At 34.3% G+C, this 26575-nt stretch overlaps 1 protein-coding gene across 1 annotated transcript in view; it reads left to right on the top strand.

Annotated features, from left to right (window-relative positions):
- LOC111054376 (homeobox protein six1-like) overlaps positions 1-25833 on the top strand; it is a 71836-nt gene extending 46003 nt beyond the window's left edge. The window contains exons 2-3 of the mRNA XM_039426291.1: positions 18062-18206; positions 22608-25833. Coding sequence (XP_039282225.1) covers positions 18062-18206; positions 22608-22856 — 394 coding nt within the window. The 3' untranslated portion in view covers positions 22857-25833. The remainder of the gene's footprint in view (positions 1-18061; positions 18207-22607) is intronic.
- The last annotated feature ends 742 nt before the right edge of the window (positions 25834-26575 follow it).

Here is a 26575-nt window from a genome sequence, read left to right as displayed (position 1 = left end):
AATTGGAACCGTTTTGGGCATGAATCCTGTGATACTTTTCTGTAAGTTGTGTAATTCTGAATGATTAAATGAATAAATAAATAAATCTATTGAAACACGCAATAAAAATTATTCCATCAACATTATCCTCGAAAGAACAATCAACCAAATTCCAATAAGCCTTCCTCCAACCCCTAATGTCTACCAAGTTTACAACTTGATCCTAACAAAATTGCTGTCTTACATGTTTCATCTGTTACGAAAATATTATTGGACAAGTCGTTCTGTGTTCTAGTCTATTGTAAAAACACGGCAAACGCCTGGTTCTTATCCATCGTGGACAACATGGGTTGCGAACATGTTTGTCTTCTGTCGCCTTCATCTTTAGGGAACGAGTGAGTTACCCTACATGATTTCACTTCAAACTGTCACCATTGCTTGAGAGGGGAGCATTGACGATATATGTGAGAAATGCTGACAGTCTGTCTATGCCCTATCAGTCTGTTAGGCTAGCTTCATACACATCGATTTTTGTTCGTACGATATTTCTTCGTCCTTATAAATTCTATTGGATTAAACAGTGATGATGTTTGTCAAGTCTCATTCAATCTGATACAAAAATATCGTACGAAAAAAATCGATGTGTTAGCAGGGCTTGAAGCCTTGTAGTTAGTAGTCAGTAGTAGTTGATAGTCTGCTCTATCATAGTCCTGCGCGTGTGTTTCAGCAGCTATTGAGGGGGCGTAGCTCGGATGATAGCGGCTCTTTATCAAACTAAAATCCAACTGGAATATTTTATAAATTCACATGATAAAACTCAATGTTCAATAGTTTTTTATTATAGATGAAGCGCGAGCTCTGTAACAATCATGTAACATTTTCTTAAAGCTTTACAATAATAATAATAATAATAATAATAATTTCTCTGGATGTTGGACGACACATCCAGAGGAGTTTATTCATAAATTCATACATTACATATTTTTTTTCATATATTTTCAATAATATAACAATATTCAGTGTTTACAAAATGATACCTCACTATATAATATATGTGTCGAGGTTATCATCAAATTAATACTAATTTATGCTACAACAGATAATACAAAAATTCCAAAAATCTAAAACTATATCTATACCCTAAGCATCACCTAGTACAAAGATACTAAACCGAGGTACTATTTTCTACATATAAATTACCTTATTTAAAAGAATACTGCTTAAATCTAAATCCTACTTACTATTAGTTCCTCACTACTTTGTATCCCAATACTGAATAACCAATGTCTAATTTTTCTTTTGAACCTATTGAAATTTTCCTCTCCTTTGATTTCTAATGGTATTCTATTAGATATTGTAGGCCCTAAATATCCTAGTGATCTTTGCCCAAACGCTGTATTCATTCTTGGTACTTCTTGATTGTAACGTTCTCTTATTCTAGTATTATGGCTATGATTTATGATATGGTTCCTATTTTGATGTTTTTTCATATACCCTAATAACAACAATATATACAATTGCCTAACGCTGAGTACTCTATTTTCTATAAATAATTCTACAGTTGAAAACCGGATTTCCCTGTTTCCCATTATTTTCAAAATGCGTTTTTGAGTTTTAAATAATGGATCTATAAAACTGAAGTTAGCTGCACCCCAAACTAACAGACCGTACCTTAAAAGAGATTCAACTAATGTTAAGTATACAGTTTTTAACATTTCTTTGTCTATGATACGCCTTAATTGATAGAATTTGTATATAAGCTTCCTTATTTTGGCAGTTGTATATGTTATGTGTTTGTTCCATTTCAATGAATCATCTACTATTATTCCTAAATACTTTATATTGTCAGAGCGTTCTATTAGTGGGCAATTACAATTATTGTTACAATTTCTATCACAATTATGGAGCTTCATTGTTGTCATGTGTGGTTTTGTGTTATTTGTTAAAGAAAAAGCTAAAAATTTTGTTTTTTCTGAATTCAATGACAATAAGTTATTTCTTAACCAACTAGTGATTTTTGTGAGTTCTATCTCTGCTGTTTGGAACACTTCTTCCCAGTTTTTTCCTTGAAAAAGGAGTGCTGTATCGTCAGCAAAGGCTATAACTCTACCTTGAATTTGAATGGAGCACAACTCATTTGCAAAGATCGAATACAAAATTGGTCCTAAAACTGTTCCTTGAGGTATTCCAAACTTCATGGAACCCTCTGCACTCACATGGTTCTCAACCTTTGTTTTTTGCTGTCGATTGCTGAGGTAGGATTTTATCCAGAGTTCAATTTTGTCATTCCAGCATTAAAACTATCTCATCATTCATCTAGTTTCATTTAATCAATTTCAACATAGGAAACCAACAAATTAAATTCCTATAAGTATAAAGATAGTTTCAAGAACTATTAAGTTTTTTGTTGAATATTCCCACGTAGTAAGAGTTTATCTAACCGTGGGCAATGCCCAATGAAAATGAACACTGCCATGGACTTGACACAACTCGAACCCACGGCTGTTCCAACAGCAGTTAACCAAAGTTGATCGAAGCAGTAATTTATCCAAGTAACCTTATAGTTTTTCTCAAAGTTTGGAATTTTCTGAATATTTGTAATTGATTTAATTCGATTTAGAAGTATTTTTTGATTAAAGAATGATTTTTGTGTGTTTTGAATTGTAAATTGAGTGTGTAACTGAAGAATGTTAAAGTGATACACTTAACCTTGCTCCATTTGGACTTTTGTATAAAAAATACAGAATTTATGAAAAAAATAGAATTGGAACCTTTTTGGGCATGAATCCTGTGGTACTTTTCTGTAAGCTGTGTAATTCTGAATGATTAAATGAATAAATAAATAAATCTATTGAAACACGCAATAAAAATTATTCCATTAACATTATACTGGAAAAAACGATCAACCAAATTTCAATGAATCTTCCTCCAACCCCTAATGTCTACCAAGTTTACAACTTGATCCTAACAAAATTGCTGTCTTACATGTTTCATCTGTTACGAAAATATTATTGGACAAGTCGTTCTGTGCTCTAGTCTATTGTAAAAACACGGCAAACGCCTGGTTCTTATCCATCGTGGGCAACATGGGTTGCGAACATGTTTGTCTTCTGTCGCCTTCATCTTTAGGGTACGAGTGAGTTACCCTACATGATTTCACTTCAAACTGTCAGCATTGCTTGAGAGGGGAGCATTGACGATATATGTGAGAAATGCTGACAGTCTTTCTATGCCCTGTCAGTCTGTTAGGCTAGCTTCATACACATCGATTTTTGTTCGTACGATATTTTTCCGTCCTTATAAATTCTATTGGATTAAACAGTGATGATGTTTGTCAAGTCTCATTCAATCTGATACAAAAATATCGTAAGAACAAAAATCGATGTGTTAGCAGGGCTTGAAGCCTTGTAGTTAGTAGTCAGTAGTAGTTGATAGTCTGCTCTATCAGTAGTCCTGCGCGTGTGTTTCAACAGCTATTGAGGGGGCGTAGCTCGGATGATAGCGGCTCTTTATCAAACTAAAATCCAACTGAAAATTTTTATCACTTCCAAATAAAACTCCTGATGAAACTCCATGTTCAATAGTTTTTTTTTATAGATGAAGCGCGAGCTCTGTAACAATCATGTAACATTTTCTTAAAGCTTTACAATGTGAGCACACGGGAAATCTCGAACTCTACGTTCAGATACAATGACATTAGCTAATTCACAATCGATTCTTATACAAATTCCAAGCTCACAGATTTCCTGAGACTCCAATCAATACTAAGTATACTGAATATAATTATATTTTGTCATTGATGTTCATAGGAATAACTGCATTCATGAAATGAAATCATCACAGTCAATGACGTAGATGTTCATTTTACTGTACATAAGATCACAAATTCATCATTGATTGGAAGCTATTTTCATTTTTAACACAAACTTAAATTGTTTTGAGCTTGAAAGCAGTCATTGAGAGTAGAGTGAAAGCATATGAGCATCAATTCAGGCCCACAGTAATAAGTGAGATATCAGCAATATAAATAATAAATTAAATTGAATCCTACTAACTCCATTTGATGAATTATGATTTTCATATGTCTTTATTGTTATGTAAATCAAATATAGCATCACATTATTATCGAGTGATCTTGTGATAGAAATCTCACAAAATATTTACTTTTGTTTCTTATTATTCAACCAAACCAATTTTCCTAATAATAGATACATAATCATCTATGGGGTTTTCAATATTTATGTAACTGTCATCTATTCGCATCTGAGAATAACCGAGATATGTTTTATTCATTTGATAATGGTTTCTCTATAGAGTCAGAGAGTATATTTACATTATTTTATCTATTCATTGTCATAATACACCAATTTTGAATTGCACTCATCTGATTGGCGACTTTACCATCGCTATAACTACATACATAAATGGTTATTTTAGATTAAAGCAATAATTATACTTAACTTACCGATTAACTAGATTCTACCAATCACAGTTTAGATTTGTTTCAATCCAAAAATAGAAGTTGAGAGATCAATTCATAATCTACTATACAATCATAGTCTTGGACTGTGTCATCGCCCGAAAAATAGCACAAGGACTATCGAGCCTTCTAACTATCGAGCACAAATCTACCTTATTATTTTATCTACCAATGTTATTACATCAGTGTCATTTGTATCGTAAATACAATAATAATAATAATAATAATAATAATATAATAATAATAATAATAATAATAATAATTTCAATTTATTTTTCAATTTATTCAATTTATTCATTCCTTCAAATTACATTACAATCATAATACACTCAGTGCTTTTAGTTACTCCTCTAGCTTATAGCTAATTGAGGAGTGTCAAAATCATTTACATAATAATAATAATATATTCACATTCAATCATTACTGTATTTATTCTACAATGAGGAAATTCTTGAGAGTTTGACATACAGTAAGTTCCGATTTTCACCACTTGAGTCGCTCTTTAATTCTTTGACTGTTCATACACAAGTAACGAAATTCAGATGGCCGTAGCCGTCAGCCTAGAGATTACACAAACGAACACAACACAGAAGCACAATCAAATAACCTTCAAAATTTATAAACATCAGTAATAATTCATTACAATATTTTTTATAATCTTAAACCTATCAGCATATTACATTTTACATACAATACTTTCTTTCTATTTTCCATATTAAAATCAATCTAGCCTATTGGAATTTTTATTTTTATGTTTCCTTTTCTTCTCTGTTCACTAACTTTAGTATGCTACTAACTTTACATATTTATAACTTGACTACTTACTAACCTGACTAAATATTAAATATTAAATATTATAATAATAATAATAATAATAATAATAATAATAATAATAATAATAATAATAATAATAATAAAGACTGCTGAGTCCAGACTCCTGTTGCAGCAACATAAGGACAAGTCATTGCATGGTGTTTTCTACAGGCATGTTGAGGAGCAAGGCTTGTCCAAACCACTGACTTTTGCTTTTCTGAAGTCAGCAGCCCTGAAATCTGAGACTGAGGGTTTCATACTGGCATGTCAAGATGGTGTCATCAACACATTGTCATACCGCAGCAGAGTAATGCACATGGATGTTGCTGATATCAGTTGCAGGGTATGTCATAGAGCACCAGAGACGATCATGCACATCCTGTCTTCTTGTTCTGTGCATGCGACTGCAGGCTACATCCATCGACATAATGCTGCTCTGCGAGTGCTCTATCACCATCTTAGACACTCATATGGTATCGACAAAACACCAGTGCCGCCTTATGCCCCAGGGGAGATTGAATCTGTTGTGGGGAATGAGAGGTGCCGAATTTATTGGAATTACTCATTCTCCACCACCAGGCTTTTAAGAGCCACAAAGCCTGATGTTGTCCTCCTTGACATCACTTCGAAGACAATGTATGTCATTGAGTTTTCAGCACCAGCTGAGAGTAACATTGTCACCAAAGAGGAGGAAAAACAGACGAAATATCATGACCTACTAATGGAGCTGCGCAGGCAAAACCCAGGCTACTCTGTGAGAATGGTGGTGTTGATTGTAGGTGTACTGGGAGGCATGAGACCCTCATTTTTGGCCAGCCTTAGAACGATTCCAGCCTGTGAGAGACCTGCTGCTGTGCTTGCAGGTCAGATGCAGAAGGCTGTCATCCTTGGCTCATTACGTCTACTCAGAGCGAACGATTTAATGGTAACGGACCCAGTATGATTGTTTACCACATGGACATGTGGAGCAGTCACTCTGGAAAAATCGCTTGTCACTCTTCCTTGGGGGTCGGAGCCCAGGGAAAGGGTGGTCAAGCAAAACCTCAAACAGGGAATAAATAATAATAATAATTACATAAGTTATATTGGAAACGGTCGGTGCTGACAGACAGAACAGTTGCTCATAATAGGCCAGATATCATCCTCATGGATAAGGTAGCCAAGGAAACAACACTAATAGATGTTGGCATATCATGCTGCCACAACTTGGACCAGTATTATAATGGAAAGGTCTCCAAGTACCTTCCCTTGGTTACTGAGATCAAGGATGTCTGGATGCAAGAAAAGGTCACAATTGTTCCTGTCATTATCTCCACGGTTGGAGTTGTAACTAGAAAAGTGTCAGCAAATCTTTGTCAGATGGGAATATCGAAAAGTGCAAAATATGCCATGGAGAAATCAGTTGTTCTCAGCACAGCATCCATTGTGAGATCATTTTTGAACATTTCAGTTTAGTAATGCACCAAACTCTTGCAAAAGGCCGACTTTGACTGCAATAAACACTCACTTGTCATGTGATGAATGAAATGAATAATAATAATAATAATAATGATAATAATTTTTTCCTTCTTCCTTCGTCCTGGTACTCCCAGAAGAAGGGAGTTTATTATAGAAAATATAACAAACAAAAATGAAAAATACACTTATAAAAAGAAATCTTACAAACAAAAAAAGAAGAATAATAGAAAAAAAACCAAGAATGACAAATGATAAGAAAATTCCATTTCAGTGGAAAATTTCAAAAATTATAAACCAGACAAAAATATATTATTAATAATATAAATTTTAATAATAATAAAGATAATATGGAATTTTGCATTCAATGTTCTCTGGATAGAGTAGGTGTGATAGTTGATGGAGTGAGCCTAGTTTATGGGTTGAACTGTTGAAGGAAAGGTGCATTGATAGGTGAGCATAGCATAGCATAGCTAGCAGGATATTCCCGGTGGGTGGCGGCCGGGCGACACTCACTTCATTCCATCTCATTTCTTTGCTCTGGCTGTGCACTTCTTTCAGTTTCGTTCCGTTCTGTCAAATGTTTTATTTCTCGGGAGGCGTGAAGCGGCTCGGGTTACAACCGCGAGAGCGAAACGACAACAGTAGAGGGTTAACCCCGGGGTTGTGGGGGGAGGGGTGGTAGGAGGAGGAAGTGAGCACCTTGCTCGCAAACGCGTCTCGTGTTGTCTTAAGCGCATTAGGGGAGAAGAGAAAAGAACTGGTGTAAAAGAGACAGCCACAGGGAGATAAACCAAAAAGGTCTTGCGAGTTCCGAGTTCTTCTTCACCCGTCGCGAATAAAAATTCAAATCTAATCGGATTTGTTCTCGACGCATATACAAGATCTACCGTGCCACCGAGTCTCTCCTCACTTCTAATCCTCTTCGCTCCATTGTCGCTGTTATTATTTTGTCGGTCGATAATTATTATACGAGCCGGCTCGAACATTCTCTGTCATCTGCGAACGCTGTTGCTTTTCGGTGATCTTTCTAGTCTTCAAAGGGAGATGATTTCACGCCTGCTTCACACTTCTTGTTAAGACCTGTACGATAAAGACCCTCCTTGAGACGGTTAGTATTTAAACTCCTGAATCTATAATTGTCGTGCCCAGATCGATATTATTCGGTCGCTTGATCTTACGTGAATTGGATTCGAAAAAGTTCAACCGAGAATCTTAGATTTATTTATTTTATAGATTTCGAATGGATATGTTCAATGGGAGCAGATAGATATGATACCTGTAGAACAAATAAATCTACGTTTCTCGGTTGAACAGTTTCGAATTTAATTCACAAAAGATCAAGCAACCGAATAATATCGATCTGGGATGAAAATGATAGATTCAAATAATTATATTTGAGTTCATTTACAGATTTATAACTTTATTTCCAAGAGAGTACGTCATGGAATGGTTGTTTATTTCTTGTCATATATGATGAGGAATCTTATTACTGTGAGATTATCTCCTATTATAATATTTTATAACTAGAAATGCGTACCTTAAGGTGCGTGCAGTCTTGAGCACCACGAACATTATCTCCTATTATAATATTTTATAACTAAAGATGCGTACCTTAAGGTGCGTGCAGTCTTGAGCACCACGAACACTCGCATTTCATTTTCAGCAGCTGATCCTAAGCGTATTATATCTGTATTTGTACAGAAAAAGTAAGATACAGATATAATGAACTTTCATAGCATCAGCTGATGAAAAGTGAATTGCGCGTGCTCGTGGCATGAATATGAGTCTGCAAGCACCCTTAAACCGGAAGTTTGATTGATAAACGAACTACAGTATTGTGGACTGATGAGATTCATTTATTGCTGTTGTTCACAAGTATCTATGAGAGGAAAAATTATTGAAAACTGTTAACATGGTATATGATCGAATACTCCATTGTGTGAATCAAATACAAGTAATTAGATTCCGAATCGTACAAACCTATTACCATCAATCTTGCCATATTCACTATTACTCCATTAACACATATTGTAAATTCATTCACCAATTCACATCCTATTATATTAAGCGAGCGATTCATGTATATCTGTTTATATTTTTATATCTTTGTGTCTGGTTATCTGGTTATTTATGTTCAACGTATCTCGAAAACGGCTCTAACGATTTTCACGAAATTTGGAATATAGTAGGTTTTTATGATATAAAAATTCGATTGCACTAGGTCCCATCCCTAAGCAAACTCGCTGAAGGGCATGAAAAGGATAATATTCATCCTTCGAAAAACAGATAATTTCGTTGTCTGTCGATAACAGAAGATGCGTGTGCCTGTGTAGGAGATCAGCTGTGTAATAAATTACCTTACCGTATCTCGCGAGAAATCTAGAAATTTTAATTGGCTCGATCAAAATAATCTGATTTGTTGACATGAGATGGTATATATCATAATATTCAAAGTCAATCTTTATTTTTCAGTTCTAAGTGATTAGTGAGTGTTATTTTGTTATTCAATTTGGTATGTAAACAATCTAAATTAGAACTTTTATGTTTTCAAATATTTGGACTGAAAATTTTACCTGAATTCAAGTGTATGGGTTCCTACTTTTTGGAATATGTATAGTGTATAAATCAAAATTCAGGGAAGAAACAGTTTTGGGCTGTGCATGATTGCCTTTCCCAATCATTTTAAAGAATTGAGTTCTGTTTATTAATAAATTAATAACGAACGAAGCTCGGTGCCCCAATATTGATATGTAATTAGGGAAACTAATCCACACATGAGATGTGAAATGCGTATTAGGTCTATATGCTCCCTCATCAATTATGATTTAATCATGCATGATTTGAGATGGGTTTCTTTCTGTTAGCCAAAAACCAATCATATTCCTGAATGAATTTGAGTGAAATTGATTTGTCGACTGAATTGAATATTGTCTTCAGATAACACAACCGAGTATTTTCTGGGTAGATAGGAAGCCAGACTGCACGGCTGTATTTTGTTGGAAAAGACGTGTCAAGTGTTGCCAATCTTTGTTGAAGCATGTAATTTAAGTTGGCAATTGCAGGTCGGACTAGCCTCGCGCCATCCGACCGGAACCCGAAGAGAAGGTGGCACAAGCGCCTTGCAATTTCAGCGAATTACAAAGCGCGCCGGTAATGACGTTTTTAACGCAAGAGCGGTTGATTACTTTGCGGCGGTCGGCAGTCAGAAACCGCACAAAACACAAGTGTTACCATAGTCTGCCATTACCACCGCCGATTCAATTCCGATATTTTTATGTGATCTCATTAAGCGCCGCGCTAAACGATTGTTGCAGCGAATTCGCCAAACCGCAGTTCTACTGCAAAACTAATAAGATTAATGCAATTTCAAAATTCGACTCCCCTTTCCAACACCTCGCATTCAGTAATATCGATCAGGAAACTGTTATATAAATTGCTGTACACATTGATAAACCATGAATCGTGTGTGTTGATTATCTTAGCTACTGAAAATTCTGTACTCAAATCCTCATAAACTCAAGATATTCCTTCAGATTCAAAATACTATACCTCCAATATGAATATTACTGAAAATCGTGATTTAGCAACTGCAAGGCGAAGGATTAGATAGAAATATGTAAATAAATTAATAGATAAATGCGGTCTGATCATTGTGGACTGAATTTGAGATATAGAAAAAACATAAAGAAGTAAACAAGAAATTCATTCACAACTTCAAAATTATCGAATCTATTGCAGTTGTATTTCAAGGTGATATTAGTATTGTAATGCAGAAATGCATGCATTGAATGCATGATAATTCAGTGTTGTTCTGTATAACAGACCTCTGTTGTTCTGAAAATTCATCAGTTGTGAATGAATTTATTGTTTACTTCTTTATGTTTCTTCTATATCTCAAATTCAGTCCACAATGATCAGACACCGTTTAAAGGCTGTAACAACTTTGGTGGGACACCCTGTATAATATGTGGGTCTCTTTATAACCTATATCCAGTAATAAATATTATTTATTGTAGATGTACTTTAAAAAAATAACTTGATACATGAAATGTATTATTTGAAGGTCATTTATTTCACAGATACAGATTTGGTAAGGGAATTCTATCTTTTCCGTGACAGCTTTTCTCCTCAGTATAGCTATTCAGGGCCCAGCCACACAGAGAGTGATCTGCGATCCCCCATAGCTTTCTATATATCTATAGATTCCATATATTAGATACATATATTGAAACCTATAGGATCGCAGATATGGATTGTATCCATATAAGTAGATAAAAATATAGAAACCTATGATATTTTAGATATAACTTAGCTCCCTGTATGTCCTAGCACTGAAAGAGTTCTTCGCAACATGCTGCATTATCCAAGTTGGAAGTAAACGTTGCTAGGGCATCGTTGATTCTACACTCTTGAAAATCTCAATGAACTCTAGAGAGCAGTTTGATCGAAAGCGTCATAACAACAGAACTGTGAGCTCGCTGCCCAAGTCTGAAGAAGGTTTTCAAGCAGGGTAATATCGGGAGGAAGATGTTTTTGGTGTGGCCAGTGGCATGTTTGGCTTGTAACCGGACACCATTCTGCTTTTAGCTTGCAGCACCCTCCTGGTTGCACCCTCCTCCCCCCTCTACCATCACTGCACCCTATCATTGTGCACCCCATCAACCCGCCAGCTCTCATTATGCAATAAACACATTGTTCCTTCCTTCTCTACCGTCGAGTGCTTCTAGGGACCCTCCCCACTTCAATTTATTAATCGTAATGAAGCCTGTTATTCGACATTAGAAGTAACTGTTATTTGCGCCAAATCGAACATACATGAAACTCCCCTGGGGTCGAAGTACTTGCGGTTTGGTGTCCCATCACTGCTAAACTCGTTGACAAGATCATATGCAATGATAACACACATCAATGTCAGCTTAGCATTCAATTATTGAATTTTTAGGAAGGAAGTACCACTTGCGCTCAGGTTTGTCCGAGCCATGCAGAGACTTCCCGTTCAATATATTTATATTTTATCCTATTTGATGTTATTTCATTTTTTATTGTGTTTTATTATTTTGTATAGCCATTATCATGTAATTAATTTTTTTGGGAAAAATGTAGGTTCGATATGAATTATTGGTTTTTCAATTCAATCATTGGGATGGACGATTTGGTCCTGTATAATTTTGAATCTTGACTCCTAATCAATTTTGACTCCATCAATTTTCCATTTTCAAATAGAAGAGGACTTCCTGGATTGGTTTTCTTTCAATTTTCGATCACTGGAATTTTTCTTGGAACACTGATATGCTGGCCTTTTTTCAACAGTAAAATAACAGAAGGATGTGCCAGTGTGAATTTGGAGGAGCATTTACCAGGAGGGTGTCGTCCAATGAGCGATTTTCAATGAGCGTTCATGGTTATACGCTACATCGAAAATTGACAGTTCTGGATGTAGAATTAATAGTTCTACAATTCCTGGTGAGTTATAACAAAAATTCCATGGAAATATTCGAAATAATAAATGGGGTTCAAAAACTCCCTTCCAATATCTACTAAGAAAATGTATTTTCGTTAGAAGAACACAAAAGAATGCTTATAGATGTTAAATTATGAGAGTTCCAGGAAGAGGAGGTCATTCTGGACTCAAAACCAGTGAGTTTTAATTGAAAAATTGAATACGACATTTTTCCTTTTGATCGGCTATTTGAAACTTGGAAATCGAGATAATTCACGTTTGCACCAGAAGATCACAACATTCGAATATTTGAAAGGTGAAAACCACAGTTCTAGGCAGAAGAGATCATCCTGATTAAAGAACTGGTGAGTTCCGAACGATAAATTCATTGAAAACGTTTATGGCTATTTGAAACTCGGAAATCGAGATAATTCACGTTTTTGATATCATAGATACAACAGGAGAGTTATTCTAACTTTGCAAATGAAGATTATGAAAAGTGGAAGTGATATAATTTATTGTAATTTTCTCTCCATTCCTATTTTCAACAAATGGTATATGAGAATATTGAATTTTTCCTTTTGATCGGCTATTTGAAACTTGGAAATCGAGATAATTCACGTTTGCACCAGAAGATCACAAAATTTGAATATTTGAAAGGTGAAAACCACAGTTCTAGGCAGAAGAGATCATCCTGATTAAAGAATCAGGTGAGTTTCAAACGATAAATTCATTGAAAACGTTTATGGCTATTTGAAACTCGGAAATCGAGATAATTCACGTTTTTGATATCATAGATACAACAGGAGAGTTATTCTAACTTTGCAAATGAAGATTATGAAAAGTGGAAGTGATATAATTTATTGTAATTTTCTCTCCATTCCTATTTTCAACAAATGGTATATGAGAATATTGAATTTTTCCTTTTGATCGGCTATTTGAAACTTGGAAATCGAGATAATTCACGTTTGCACCAGAAGATCACAAAATTTGAATATTTGAAAGGTGAAAACCACAGTTCTAGGCAGGAGAGATCATCCTGATTAAAGAATCAGGTGAGTTTCAAACGATAAATTCATTTAGAACTTTTATGGCTATTTGAAACTCGGAAATCGAGATAATTCACGTTTTTGATATCATAGATACAACAGGAGGAGAGCTATTCTAACTTTGCAAATGAAGATTATGAAAAGTGGAAGTGATATAATTTATTGTAATTTTCTCTCCATTCCTATTTTCAACAAATGGTATATGAGAATATTGAATTTTTCCTTTTGATCGGCTATTTGAAACTTGGAAATCGAGATAATTCACGTTTGCACCAGAAGATCACAAAATTTGAATATTTGAAAGGTGAAAACCACAGTTCTAGGCAGGAGAGATCATCCTGATTAAAGAATCAGGTGAGTTTCAAACGATAAATTCATTTAGAACTTTTATGGCTATTTGAAACTCGGAAATCGAGATAATTCACGTTTGCACCAGAAGATCACAAAATTTGAATATTTGAAAGGTGAAAACCACAGTTCTAGGCAGGAGAGATCATCCTGATTAAAGAATCAGGTGAGTTTCAAACGATAAATTCATTTAGAACTTTTATGGCTATTTGAAACTCGGAAATCGAGATAATTCACGTTTGCACCAGAAGATCACAAAATTTGAATATTTGAAAGGTGAAAACCACAGTTCTAGGCAGGAGAGATCATCCTGATTAAAGAATCAGGTGAGTTTCAAACGATAAATTCATTTAGAACTTTTATGGCTATTTGAAACTCGGAAATCGAGATAATTCACGTTTGCACCAGAAGATCACAAAATTTGAATATTTGAAAGGTGAAAACCACAGTTCTAGGCAGGAGAGATCATCCTGATTAAAGAATCAGGTGAGTTTCAAACGATAAATTCATTTAGAACTTTTATGGCTATTTGAAACTCGGAAATCGAGATAATTCACGTTTGCACCAGAAGATCACAAAATTTGAATATTTGAAAGGTGAAAACCACAGTTCTAGGCAGGAGAGATCATCCTGATTAAAGAATCAGGTGAGTTTCAAACGATAAATTCATTTAGAACTTTTATGGCTATTTGAAACTCGGAAATCGAGATAATTCACGTTTTTGATATCATAGATACAACAGGAGGAGAGCTATTCTAACTTTGCAAATGAAGATTATGAAAAGTGAAAGTAATATAATTTATCGTAATTCCCTCTCCATTCCTACTTTCAACAAATGGTACACGAGAATATTGCATAGACAATATTGTATTATTATTTTGAAATATTCATTCATTTGCTTTGGAAGGGAAGGAAGTTCTTTATATTAGTGTTAACCTGTTTGTCGTTGAAAGCTGTATTATTTATATGAATGAGTCAAACGTAACCTTCTATGTGGAAACTGGATCCCCAAAAACAAAGAGGGTTTAAGAACCCTCAAAGAGGAATTGAGAACTGAGTTGGCTGAGTCACCAATTTTGGCAATATAACTTATTTATGGAAGACTACGGTTGAGTAGTTTTATATTCGTCAAGTCAATTGAATACATTTGCTAGATTGCATGATATGAATGCAAATGAATGCATTGATAGATTATACTTATTTATTATTGTGTAAAAATTATAAAAACTCAGCAATTATTTTTTCTGTGCATTTATTTTTTGTTTATCAAGTACTTGGATTATTGATCAAATTCAACATAAATAGATCATCATCCATCAACAGAATTGTTCCATTTTTTCTGCTGTTATTAGATTAAAAAATGTATTTCTTATTTTTAGAACTCGTGACTGGAGCTCAAGGCTTCTTTTTCCAGTCACGCCTTAAACTATTGTATTTTCATGATCATTTCATGAAATATTTCTTGTATTTGGCAATAAATTCAATTTACTTACTTACTTTTCAGAGGTTCAAACGTATTTCATAACAAAACCTTTCCTTGCTAAAAACTCTTTTCGGAAGAAACATGGTGCTTTTCTTACAACATGGTATTTCTTACAAATAGGAGGACTTATTGTCTTCCCAGTCTGCAATCTGGAAGGTGTCGAATATTCCTAACAATAAGAATATCTACAACAATAGCTGACCCCCATACTATAGTAAAGCTATTTTCTCCGGATTTTGGAAGTGCAGATGGGACTATTGTTTCCCTAGGCAGTCTGCGAAAATTCATTTCAACTTTTCCATTTATTGAGAAGTTTTGATTTGTAATAATAGGCAACATCAAAGTCCTATTGATATGAATACATTGAATACTAGAAAAGTCTCTTATAATGAACCATGAAAATGAGGCGCCAATATAAAGACAAGTAAACTCCAAAACTTCACTAATGTATGGTCTGTTCCATACTATGGTCACTATATACTATAGTGCTCTGATGTTTCCGAGTTTCAAATTGCAATAAGAAAATTTGTAAGAAGTTTATCGATTGGAACTCATCAGTTCTGTGAGCAATGTGATCTCCCATGCCTAGAACTGCGGTTCTCACATCCAAAATATCTGAATTCGATGTTCTTCTTATGAAAACGTTAATTATCTCGATTTTTTAATTTCGAATAGCCATGGAAAATTTCGTATCACATTTTTCGATTAGAACTCACTTGTTCTGGGTCCAGGATGACCTCCTCTTCGTAGAACTCTCATAAGGATCTATAAACACTTATCTGTGTTCTTCTCACATAAAAAATTATTTAGTAGAACTTAGATGAACACTTTTTCAAATCCATCTATTTCGAATATATAGAACTATTGATATAACTCAACAGGAACTGTAGAACTATTGATTCTGCATCCCAGAACTGTCAATTTTCAATTAACTTCTGGAAAATGCTCTTCTAACTTCACACTGAAAGTCGCTATATTTTATTTAAAAACTTTGGAGCGTACTTGTAGATATTTGACAGGATTGTGATACCTAACGAGTATTCCAACTACAGTATCTTAGTAACTCCTTCACACTCCTTTCCAACATCTGAACTAATCGGAATGTAAGCTTGAAGAGGATGGAAGAAAAAAGACCAAATAGCTTATCGATGCTCATCCAATTTGTTAAGGTAATTGTAGAATGTTACTATAAAAGAAAAAAAGGAATGAAATGTGACGTTTTTTAGTGACATTTTTTAAATTATTGACATTTCCTTTTTTGAGTTGTTGTCTTTTGTCTTTTTGCTAATGGTCGAAATTCACATCCATGATCATTTATTTCTTTTCAATCATGAAAATTCCTTCTCAATCTTCTCTAGGCTATTCACTTTTCTTATTAAGTTATTAGTAGTTATAGTTCTTACTCATTTCAAATTATACCATCTGTCCCTTTTAAATAAATCCCGTTTATGATTCATCAACCAATTACTCTCCCTCATGCTCTTCCATCAGAACTTTATCATAAAATCCATTTATTTTTTTATTAATTTATTATCAATGCCCTCTTTTCGTCATCACTGGTCTATTTTGCTGAATGTTCACAGATATTTTTATTGTTCATTGCTATGTCAATAATTATGAAAATGATTGAATGACAGTTATGGAGCTATCTAAACACTACAATATAGATATTATTTCATCCATTGGCTCAAGAAAGCACAAATTTAGAATCTACTGATTGCACTATAAAATATAGATTCCGAAAATTTTCTATAAAATGTTAATGCAGTTTTTGACTGCTTGATACAATATTGTGCTCATAAATTTCAATCATCATGGAGGAAATATTGTTCAGATGTAGCCTAATAAACTAACTGTATGATTGTATCTGTAGAACTACTGTACTTGTGTTTGGATTTATTCGTATTCTTTCTTAGTCAAAGTTATAACACAGACATGTAAGGAATAATCTTGTAAATTATGCTGATATAACCTCTGTTCATCCAGAAATTCTCAACACAAGATAGTTCAATTGCTTTTTCCAAGTTAATGTGATAAGTTAATGGTGCACTTCATTTCGTCTCATGAATAGTTTTGTGTGCCGGTTTTAGCTGACTATTTTTACGATGAGCAGACAGAGAAACAGAGTCTATTTATCAGAGTTATTGAATAATGGTCATTGCCACTTTCCATTCATAACGAATAACAAGGAAGGGATGAACCCCATACAGAAAAAGGGTTGTAATCATGAAATTCAATCCTCCCTATTCACTATCAAATTCTAATGACCTTGCCAAATGGAGTCATTATCATATCTCCATGGGGCATCCTACACTCGAGGAGAACTCTCAATTGGTGATGAGGAGATTTAATAACTATTCGGTTGGATCCGTCATCGATATTCAACAACCAATCTTGTTAAAAACGATCACTTACATTCTATAAGTCAATAAAATATATTTTTAATGTTTTAATAATGAATTTTTATAATTGAGATTGAATTTTTTGTTAGTTAGTCATATTTCTACGTTATTGCAAAGCGATCTGACAACGTGGTGGAGGTAGAAAGGATAACACTAACTGCTTTATCAAATGAAAGACAAGGATAGCATCACTGATGTTAATCAAATGCTGCCATTACCAGTATATAAATTTTATAAAATAAATAGGTTGGACCTAACAAAGGTAATTTTTCAAAGATAGTAGCCTATGACAAAAAATCAAATCACAGCACTATATTCCACTTCAATCCTGAGTGGCAGAATAGGATTCTTTAGTCATTTTTTCAACAAGTTTGGCAAAAGACTGAATCCCAACAATTCTACTTCAATCCTAGGTGGCGAACTGAAATCTTTCTAGTCATTTTTTCAGCTAGTTCGGCGAAAGACTGAATCCTCTCGAGCAGTTGTATGCATCCTGTTCCCCCATTGCCTTCGGGACCCCACTAGTGCTATTTGTTCAGCAGCCGGCTTGTTTATCTTCGAAATGCGCTCTGCTCGGCCTTATTTGACTAAGTTTTTCATTTGTTTCAGCACGGGCAGTCGTAGTCCCGGTGACGTCACGGACAAGGGAAGCTCGGCTCCTGCTCTCGACTCCAGTTCGTCAGAGTCGGTTGATGGCGTCGAACTCAACCACAAAACGCCCTCCATTGGAGTCCCTCACACCCTCCTACCACAGGTCAGCAATCAATTGAAAATTCATTCACAGATAATTCAGAAAACATTACAAAGAGACAAAATGATTCAATACACAAATTATTCACAAACTAGCATGTAAACCATGCTCTGCACTGAGGAAAATTTGGTGTTGTAAAATGCAATCTCCTTATGTCTAGGAAAAATTTAAAAAATAGAATAATTATCTACTATTTTGTTCAAAATTATGTGGATAATCTTTATAATAGTTTAAAAAATCCATCAAAAGAAACATTGATTTGATATGTCTCGAACCCGCAACTATTGATTCATCAACCGCGCTTGCTACCAACTAAGATACGGAGTCACTATCTTGGAGAAAACCCTGCTTGATTAGATGAAATTGTTTTAATTATCAAATTAGAATTGATTAATAGTAATAAAAATAAGACTATGTCAATCCTTGATAAATTCAGAATCTTTATGCAAAATTTCAAGATAATCAGTTCAGTAGCTCAGACATGATGATGCGTCATTCGTGAATCTCCTGTCCGGTACATGTTTAAGACGATTCTCTCCTTTATTATATTATAGATAATTCAGCTACTTTACAAAGAAACAGATAAAAATACATAATAATTAATAAATAATTATTATTTCCATAGGTAAAAATGTATTCCATACATACAGTAATTCGCATATTTCAGTAAAAAACTGACAAGAAAGCAGCCGGAACGTCTGTTTAGTTGGAAGAGAAGTCAAAATCATTACATTAGCTTTGTGTACACTCCACTGCGATTTGCATGATGGCCACGTGATCGGGACAATTTTTAAGCCGTGGTTGGAATTGCCTCCGCTGTCGCCGCATGCGAATCATAGAGGTGTGCACACTGGATCCTATAACAGGAAAAAAACAGAATATGGAATCATCTGTCCAATGTACTGAAAAAACTTGAGATGATTGAATATCAGAACATTTTAATCGATGAAAAGCATTGAAGTTGAAGAAGTCAGTTGATTATAATTTCCAAATATATTCATTTTCCAACACTGTAGTTTATGTTAAATTCTGGATACTTGCCCTAGCTAATCTTTACAACTAGATTTTGGTTGAAGATTTTTTCTATTCGTTGAAAACAAGAATTGTATATTATTTGTTTTTTTTGGAATGTATTTTTTATTCATTCATTTGAATGAAGAAAAGAAAGAAAGAAGGAAAAATTGATAGAGGATGTGAGTAGTCTAATTACTTGAGAATCATTTTAATTTCAAAGGGTATTATATTAAAATGTTAATTCCATTAAATTCTGTAGATGATTTTCTCAGAACCACTCTTCTATATTCGAAAGTTTATAATATACAAATGTAACAGAATAAATTTTTCTACAAAGGTTAATTCAATTTCGAAATATAACTCAAATGAGTGGATCAGGGAATAAACACCTCCTCTAGAACTGCAAATAGCCTGCTTTGCAGGAAGATTTATAAAGCTATATAAAGATTAGTAGAATCTAAATTTTTATTCGTGTTTAATTCAAGAAAAAATGATCAAACTCCAAACATTGCATGAGAGTCTTCGTAAGAAATCCTCAATTGTTTGACAAACTTTTTCAATATTCAAGGTTTTTTGTATAATTTTGGTCTTTAATGAATTCAAATAATGATGTGAACAGAACAGAGCACAATATATTCAAATAAGAGCATGAGTGAGAAATGGAGTGAGTATCAGATTACACGAGAGAGTTCATTGTAATTAACTGATAAATCATGATAATGAGTTCCAACTGCAATTTGAATTTTTTCATTAAGAGTGATAGAGCAACACTAAATTGTAGTGCTATGCGGGTGTCGTTTCACTCATAAGTAAAATTCATGCATATTATAATTCATTCAATTATAATGATTTTTTGCATACCTATTTCGTGAATTGAAATTTGTTTAAATTCACAAAAAGGCAAAGAAAAATATTGGTTGAGTAAGTTGAGCTATAAAATTAATATTACCTATTGATTCTTGAGAATATACAATGAAATTGGATGAATGGCAAACTTGAATTAGAAGTCAATTCGTGGTTTGGTTTCTCGCTTCACAACAAGAAGTATGATCAATGTATTATTCACACGGTTATGTTTACAGAACAAATATCGAATATTCTATAACTCCTATGATATTAGGTTTTTTGATAGATGGTATTCATTCTAGTCAAGTGACAATAATTCAGTCACATGTTATCGGATGGACACATTACATTTTTATGCTGTGGAGGTGATGTAGGTAACTAGGTATCCGTATTGAATGGAATGGGACTGATTTTATACTTTCAAAACCATTAATTCATTAAAACAATGCGCAATACTAGTTTTTTGTTACACGGTTATCAACCTCCAGCAAACTGAAAGCTTAAACATTGAACAGCAGAATATTTGTAGTGCGGTCGATTGGTCATTAACTGTGGACCAATGAAGGTTGAGTTCTACTGTCATTGGCCAAACTAGAAATACGTAGGTGTATCCAGTTTCAGCTAATGACAGTCGAGCTCAACCTCCATTGTTCCACAGTTAATGGCTGATCGTAGAGCTTCATCATCACTCAATATTCTGGTGCTCTATGTTTAAGCTTTTAGTTCACTGGAGATTGATAATGATGTAACAACAGAGACCAGTATCTCAAATTGTTCCAATAAATTGGTGGTTTTGACCACATCAAGACATTTTTATCCAATATGAAGTCCATCCTGATAGCTAGCAGTCGTTGAATAACGTGAAAATAATAATTACAAATAATAGTGAATAATTCAGCTGCCACCTGACTAACATTGACATAGACATGGTCTGAAATGGCAGCTGACAATTCATTCACAAATTTATTCAATTCATCAGCCTATCATTCACTCTATTGCATATTTAAGGCCATATTATCCATTTTAATAATTTACCAAGTTTTCAACTTTGCTTGTTGATAAAATAAAAATTGATTTTTCAAGCCTCACGTTTCAAGCTAGCTTTCAATAGCATTTATCAGAACATTTCTCAAGTATTGCAATTGTTGAGGGACTTGTTATAACAAGGTTTGTTTGAATGAGTTTTTTAAACAAACGACGCTATCTCAACAATATCCACTTGAAAAATATGGGATATTTACTGATTTCCGGACGTGATTTTAAGTGAGCTAGAATAAGCTTCAATTATTCATAAATAAGAATTCCTAATAAACAACCATTTTTTGTCGTTCACAGAAACATGCAAGAACTGTGAAAAACCACTACAAATGTTTAACGTTCTGGAGAAATGAAGGTTCTGCTTCATTTCATATTATTCTCAAGTGAACATTGTCGGCAGTTTATCTTTTTTAAATATAATATTGCTTCCCAACTCGGTCAGGATCCGTTTCAACAGTCATTACTTTTTTCATCGTTTGAATATCATTTACATTTTCGCTGTTCACAATGAAACATGTTGAGCAATTCGAAAGTATGTCTCACAATTAGTGAGACTACATTTATATACGTATTTTAAAAAAAATGTCAATTACTTTTTCTTCTCCTACTATAGCAGAATTAAAGGTTTTACTTTAGCGGCTTAGATGGTTGGACATATCTGTAGAATGAACGAAAACAGAATACCTAAAATAATATTCAAGGAGAGGCTACATTCAAGAAGAAAGATAGGAAGGCTGAAAATAAGATGGGAAGATGAAGTGAGAGACGATCTGCAAAAAGTGGTATATGGAGAATGGAGACAATTAACAGAGGACCGAGAAGTGTGGAGAGCTGTAGTGGAGGCGGCCAAAGATCATATTGGGCTGTAGTGCTGAAGAAAAAAAAACTTTAGAGAATTTGATAGCTTTACTTTTGAGGTCGATTCAATTCAATTCAAAAAGTTATTTATTTCAACAAGAAATTACAGTAGTACATCATAAAATAAGAATACAGTTTACAATAAAAATAAGACAATGTCAGCATCACAGAAATGACAGCAGTTATATAACTATATATTAAGAAATATTTACTCTCGCAGAGGCATTACTGCCTGTGTGCGAGAATGAGGCTTAATGTGCGTACAGATATACGCGCCGCGAACATGAGCAATTCACTTTTAATCAGCTGATTATATCTGTATTTTTACAGAAACGGTAAGATACAGATATGAAAAACTTGGCATCAGCTGATTAAAAGTGAATTGCTCATGTTCGCGGCGCGTAAATCTGTATGCACCTTAAGGTAGGAATAGGCACATATATATCTTGCTGTACAAAAAAGGTTGAGTGGCAGAGAGGACTAAAAAGTCCTAACTCGGCCAAATAAAAATTTTTCCATTTTCAGAATGTCCTTCTTCATTTACAATAATCTTGCATGATTGCAATCTTCATCATAATCATTCATCTTACGAATCATACTATTTATGATTGCATTGATCATACTAATCGAAGACATTTTTGTTTGCAGGACCCTCTCTCAGCACACCACGATCTGTTCGCGAGCGGAGTGGCTGGAGGCGGCGGCCTCGGAGTGGGAGGCGGAGGAGGGATGCTGGGAGGTGCCACGGCGGGAGGGATGGGCAGCATGCTACCCGGACTCGAGATGAAGCCGAGCGTAGCGAGCCTGCAGGCGACCGTCATGTCCAATGCAGCTGCCGCTGCTGCAGCTGCAGCCTACCCCGACACAAGTTTGCTGCACGACTATCACTCCTTGTGACAGTGGGCCGCTGGCTATAACTATGGCCAGTGACAACGCTTATCTAATCATCTGTCTCCTCTTGGACAATCCTAACTCTAGTGCTACTGCTCTCTTGATCGATTCAAGTCACAACCTCATCATCCTTACATTACAACTCTAACGACTTTGTCATGAGCATCTAAACTTGTTGCATTGAGTATTAATGCTCAAGACATCATCACCTTCAGGTGGAATTCCTACGCGACTACTCTAGCCGCACTAAAGTGCTTGATTACACTACACACTACACTGTATTGTAGCTACAGCCGAGCACTCTAGTGCGTTACAGTCGTCACTTTGGAATTCTACCTTTTAAAGGTCCAATTCCAAAGTGACAGCTCTAGCTGCGCTATAACTGTATCAACAGCTATAGTATATCATTGTATATTATTGCGTAGTCTAAAATAATATTCATTTTTTCGACTATAGCAGTCAGAGCAGCTGATACAGCACTGGTACAGTCGTTGCTTAGGAATTGCACATGAAGATGGCAACTTACGATTTTGTCATGTGCATCTGAACTTGATACACTGTTCTTAATGTATCATTAATTGTAATACTCAAGGCATTATCCTTAGGTGACAAGTTACGATGCTGCTAAGAGCATTTAAACTTGATGTTTGTATAGGTCAAACAATATCAAATAGATTATTCCACGATTTCTGTCGTGACTGAGGTTATGAACTTTGTATTGAACTATGTGATTTGAATTCAATCTTCATTTGAATGTCTTGTTATCTAGAGCCCTGCTTGACAATAAATGTCTACTTTGAGCGAAGTAAGAATAGCATTAGTTCTTATGGGAGTGTTCACACTATGGTAAACTGCAAGCGTGTGAGCACTCCCATATTATAAGAATCAGTGGTATTCTCTTTCTGTATAACAGAACATAAATGTATTGAAAAGCAATTTTCAATTTAAAGATTTAAACTTTACTTCCAATTGAAAAACTTTCCTTTTGTATTGCTGCATAGTGGAATGAAAACACGAAAAATGTCTGGTTCTACTTGCATAGCATGATTTATTGGAATAAGGACATGAGTCTCAGATGACAACTGACAATATGAGCCAAGCCAAATAAACAGTTTTTGCACTGGAGTCGGCAGGGCAGGAAGCTCTCCGATTGGCAGATTATCAGCCAGTTCCAGAGCGCCAACCCCATCAGCCAATTAGAGAGCTTCTTGCCCCTGCGATTTGTCCGCCGCCAGTGCAAAAACGGCTAAAAACGCTTCATGTGGCTTGGAAATTAGTCATGAGTACTGAAACATGATTTTTCATGAAAATTAAACTTTAGTATTAGAGAAATTAAACATAATTTTACAATTGATTCATTTAGAAATCAGAAGAGACAACTTGATATATTGTGATATCAGATTATTGAACTCTCTACTCAAACTTTTCAATTTCTACAACAGCACGAATCTTCAAATCGTCTATATAATTATCAAGAGCTTTACATAGTGTTACAAGTTTTTTTTGTGAGTTTAAAGTAGTTAATGAAAGGAAGGTCTAGCCACAGCGACAGCTGAAAGACTCACTCATTCTATGGTGGAAATTTTATGATTTAATGAATTATTGTAATAGATAAAATATATTCACGGTTCTATTCTAATAATGTAAGTTTTTTTTTAATTCAACTGAGAGAGATTCACATTGTTCTCATCCGAAGACCAATGATGTTTCTATGGTGATTTTGTTTGGGAATTATGAATTCATAAAAAACCGCAAAACATCAACTTGTTTCTTTGTTATATCTACTCGAATCAAGCATGTAATATTGGCCAAATTTCATCAACACATAAGCAAAAATCTCTTTGTAATTTTAGAACAGTAGGATTGGTTCTGAAAAGTAAACTCCTATGGCTTATTGTTGGTGAGGGATCCTTTGCGGGATTCTAAAAAAAATGTTTCTGATAGTATCATTATTATTAGGTAATTTCTGTTACTAGCCAAAAAGATTTCACTCATTTTAAGATGAATCGTTTCAAGTGATTTGGGAGTGAAACTTTCAATTACTAAAGTATTTATAGTATTAATACGAATGGTGTTTTATGCAAGAGGTTCAACTAATCGTTAAACGATGGTTATTTTATTGCTTTAAACGAAATAATATGGAGTGTCTGAAGCCAGAGTAGGTCAAAACCAAAGAGAAGAGGGGACAGAAACCAGTGAATGGACTTTTGGAGTGGAATCTAGTGATTTAGCTTTAGTGAACTTTACCCGTCCTGTGAGATCAAGTTGGAATGCATTTTAGCTTACATGTAAAGTACTAACTCAATTTGTAAACATTGTGATCTTGTTGAAGATTTAGCGAAATAATCGATTGCTATTGTGTTAAGATATATATTTAAACTTCTCTAAGTTAGCTTTGAAGGACAATTTTTCTCAAGGACTCAACCGCTTTAAAGCCCGCTCAACATTCATGACTCAACTGTAACAAGGAATGTAATTTGCCTGTTAAATTATATATGATTATGAGTAACCATAATAGATGTTGATATTTAATTATTTTCATTGATCTTCCAATAAAATTCATAGTCTATTGAATAATATAAACTTTTCGATCTCAACTTCTCCTATATTCTAAGTTCAAAGTACGTTATTGTAAATAGCTTGATAGGTATTTTAAGATTGTATTATAAACCTATGTTCAGCACTTTCGCTGTTATGGATGCAATAAACAAGCTAAAGTGCATTTCGACTTTTGTATACTATTTATAATTTATTCATATTGTAAATACTGTATAGCTTTTAAAAGAGAAATACGAATATATTATTAGTAGAATGTATGAACTGAATGTGTTATTTATATAAAATATAGACGCGTAATAAAGCTTTTCAGACCCTGCTTCTCTACACCTTGGATAATTGGTGATTCGAGCATAATAATGTATTGATTTGAATTCGCTGTAAATATTTTTGAAGAATAATATTATTGTAAATTGATTACTAAATACGAACAGCGTTTTATTTTCATATCCTGAACTTTGAAAAAGTATGCTTAGAATGTGATTCCCACTCACTTCCGAAGACTGGTTCGAATTAAGGAGGATTTGAGTGATTTCAATATAAACGAATTGCTTGTAATCGATTATGACGTGCGTCCAAGGTTTACTCTAGTTTCGACTCTTACGTAATTTGTTGGAGGTGGTAAAAAAGCATTTCATATGTCATGCATGAACCGGCAAAGAAAAACTGGAATGGGAAGGAAAATTTTTCATGATCTTGCATTTCTCATATTTGTCAATAAATAACTGGCATAAACCAGAGACCATTATTATTATTATTATTCTCCACATCTATTATCATATGAGTAATCAGAGTAGATAAAGGCTACTGTGCCAGAGTAAAATTTATATTGTAGCATTGATAACATCAATGTTCGTTTTATTATCTTCTGAAGGATAAGAATTCTCCCTCACTCACAACACTACTCACGATATCGAACGTTGAATCGAATGAAATATATAATACCGTATATAACATTATTTATTTTCAATAATCTTAACTTTTAGACAATAATTTCAGTGCGAGGTCTTCGAAGAGTACCATAGACGGACTACGGTTTTAGAACAGAGTTTTGTAAGAACAAATTTCTCAAATCTTATATCCATTTACCGAAGCACGAACTAAACCAATGAAGAGCAAAATCTGTATTGACAATATGAATAAATGGACGGCAAACTGGTTAATGTTGA

This window comes from Nilaparvata lugens, chromosome 4, assembly GCF_014356525.2.
Source record: "Nilaparvata lugens isolate BPH chromosome 4, ASM1435652v1, whole genome shotgun sequence".
Lineage (NCBI taxonomy): Eukaryota > Metazoa > Arthropoda > Insecta > Hemiptera > Delphacidae > Nilaparvata > Nilaparvata lugens.
The sequence above is the reverse complement of the archived record's forward strand: the minus strand, read 5'-3'. Positions and strand labels throughout refer to the sequence as shown.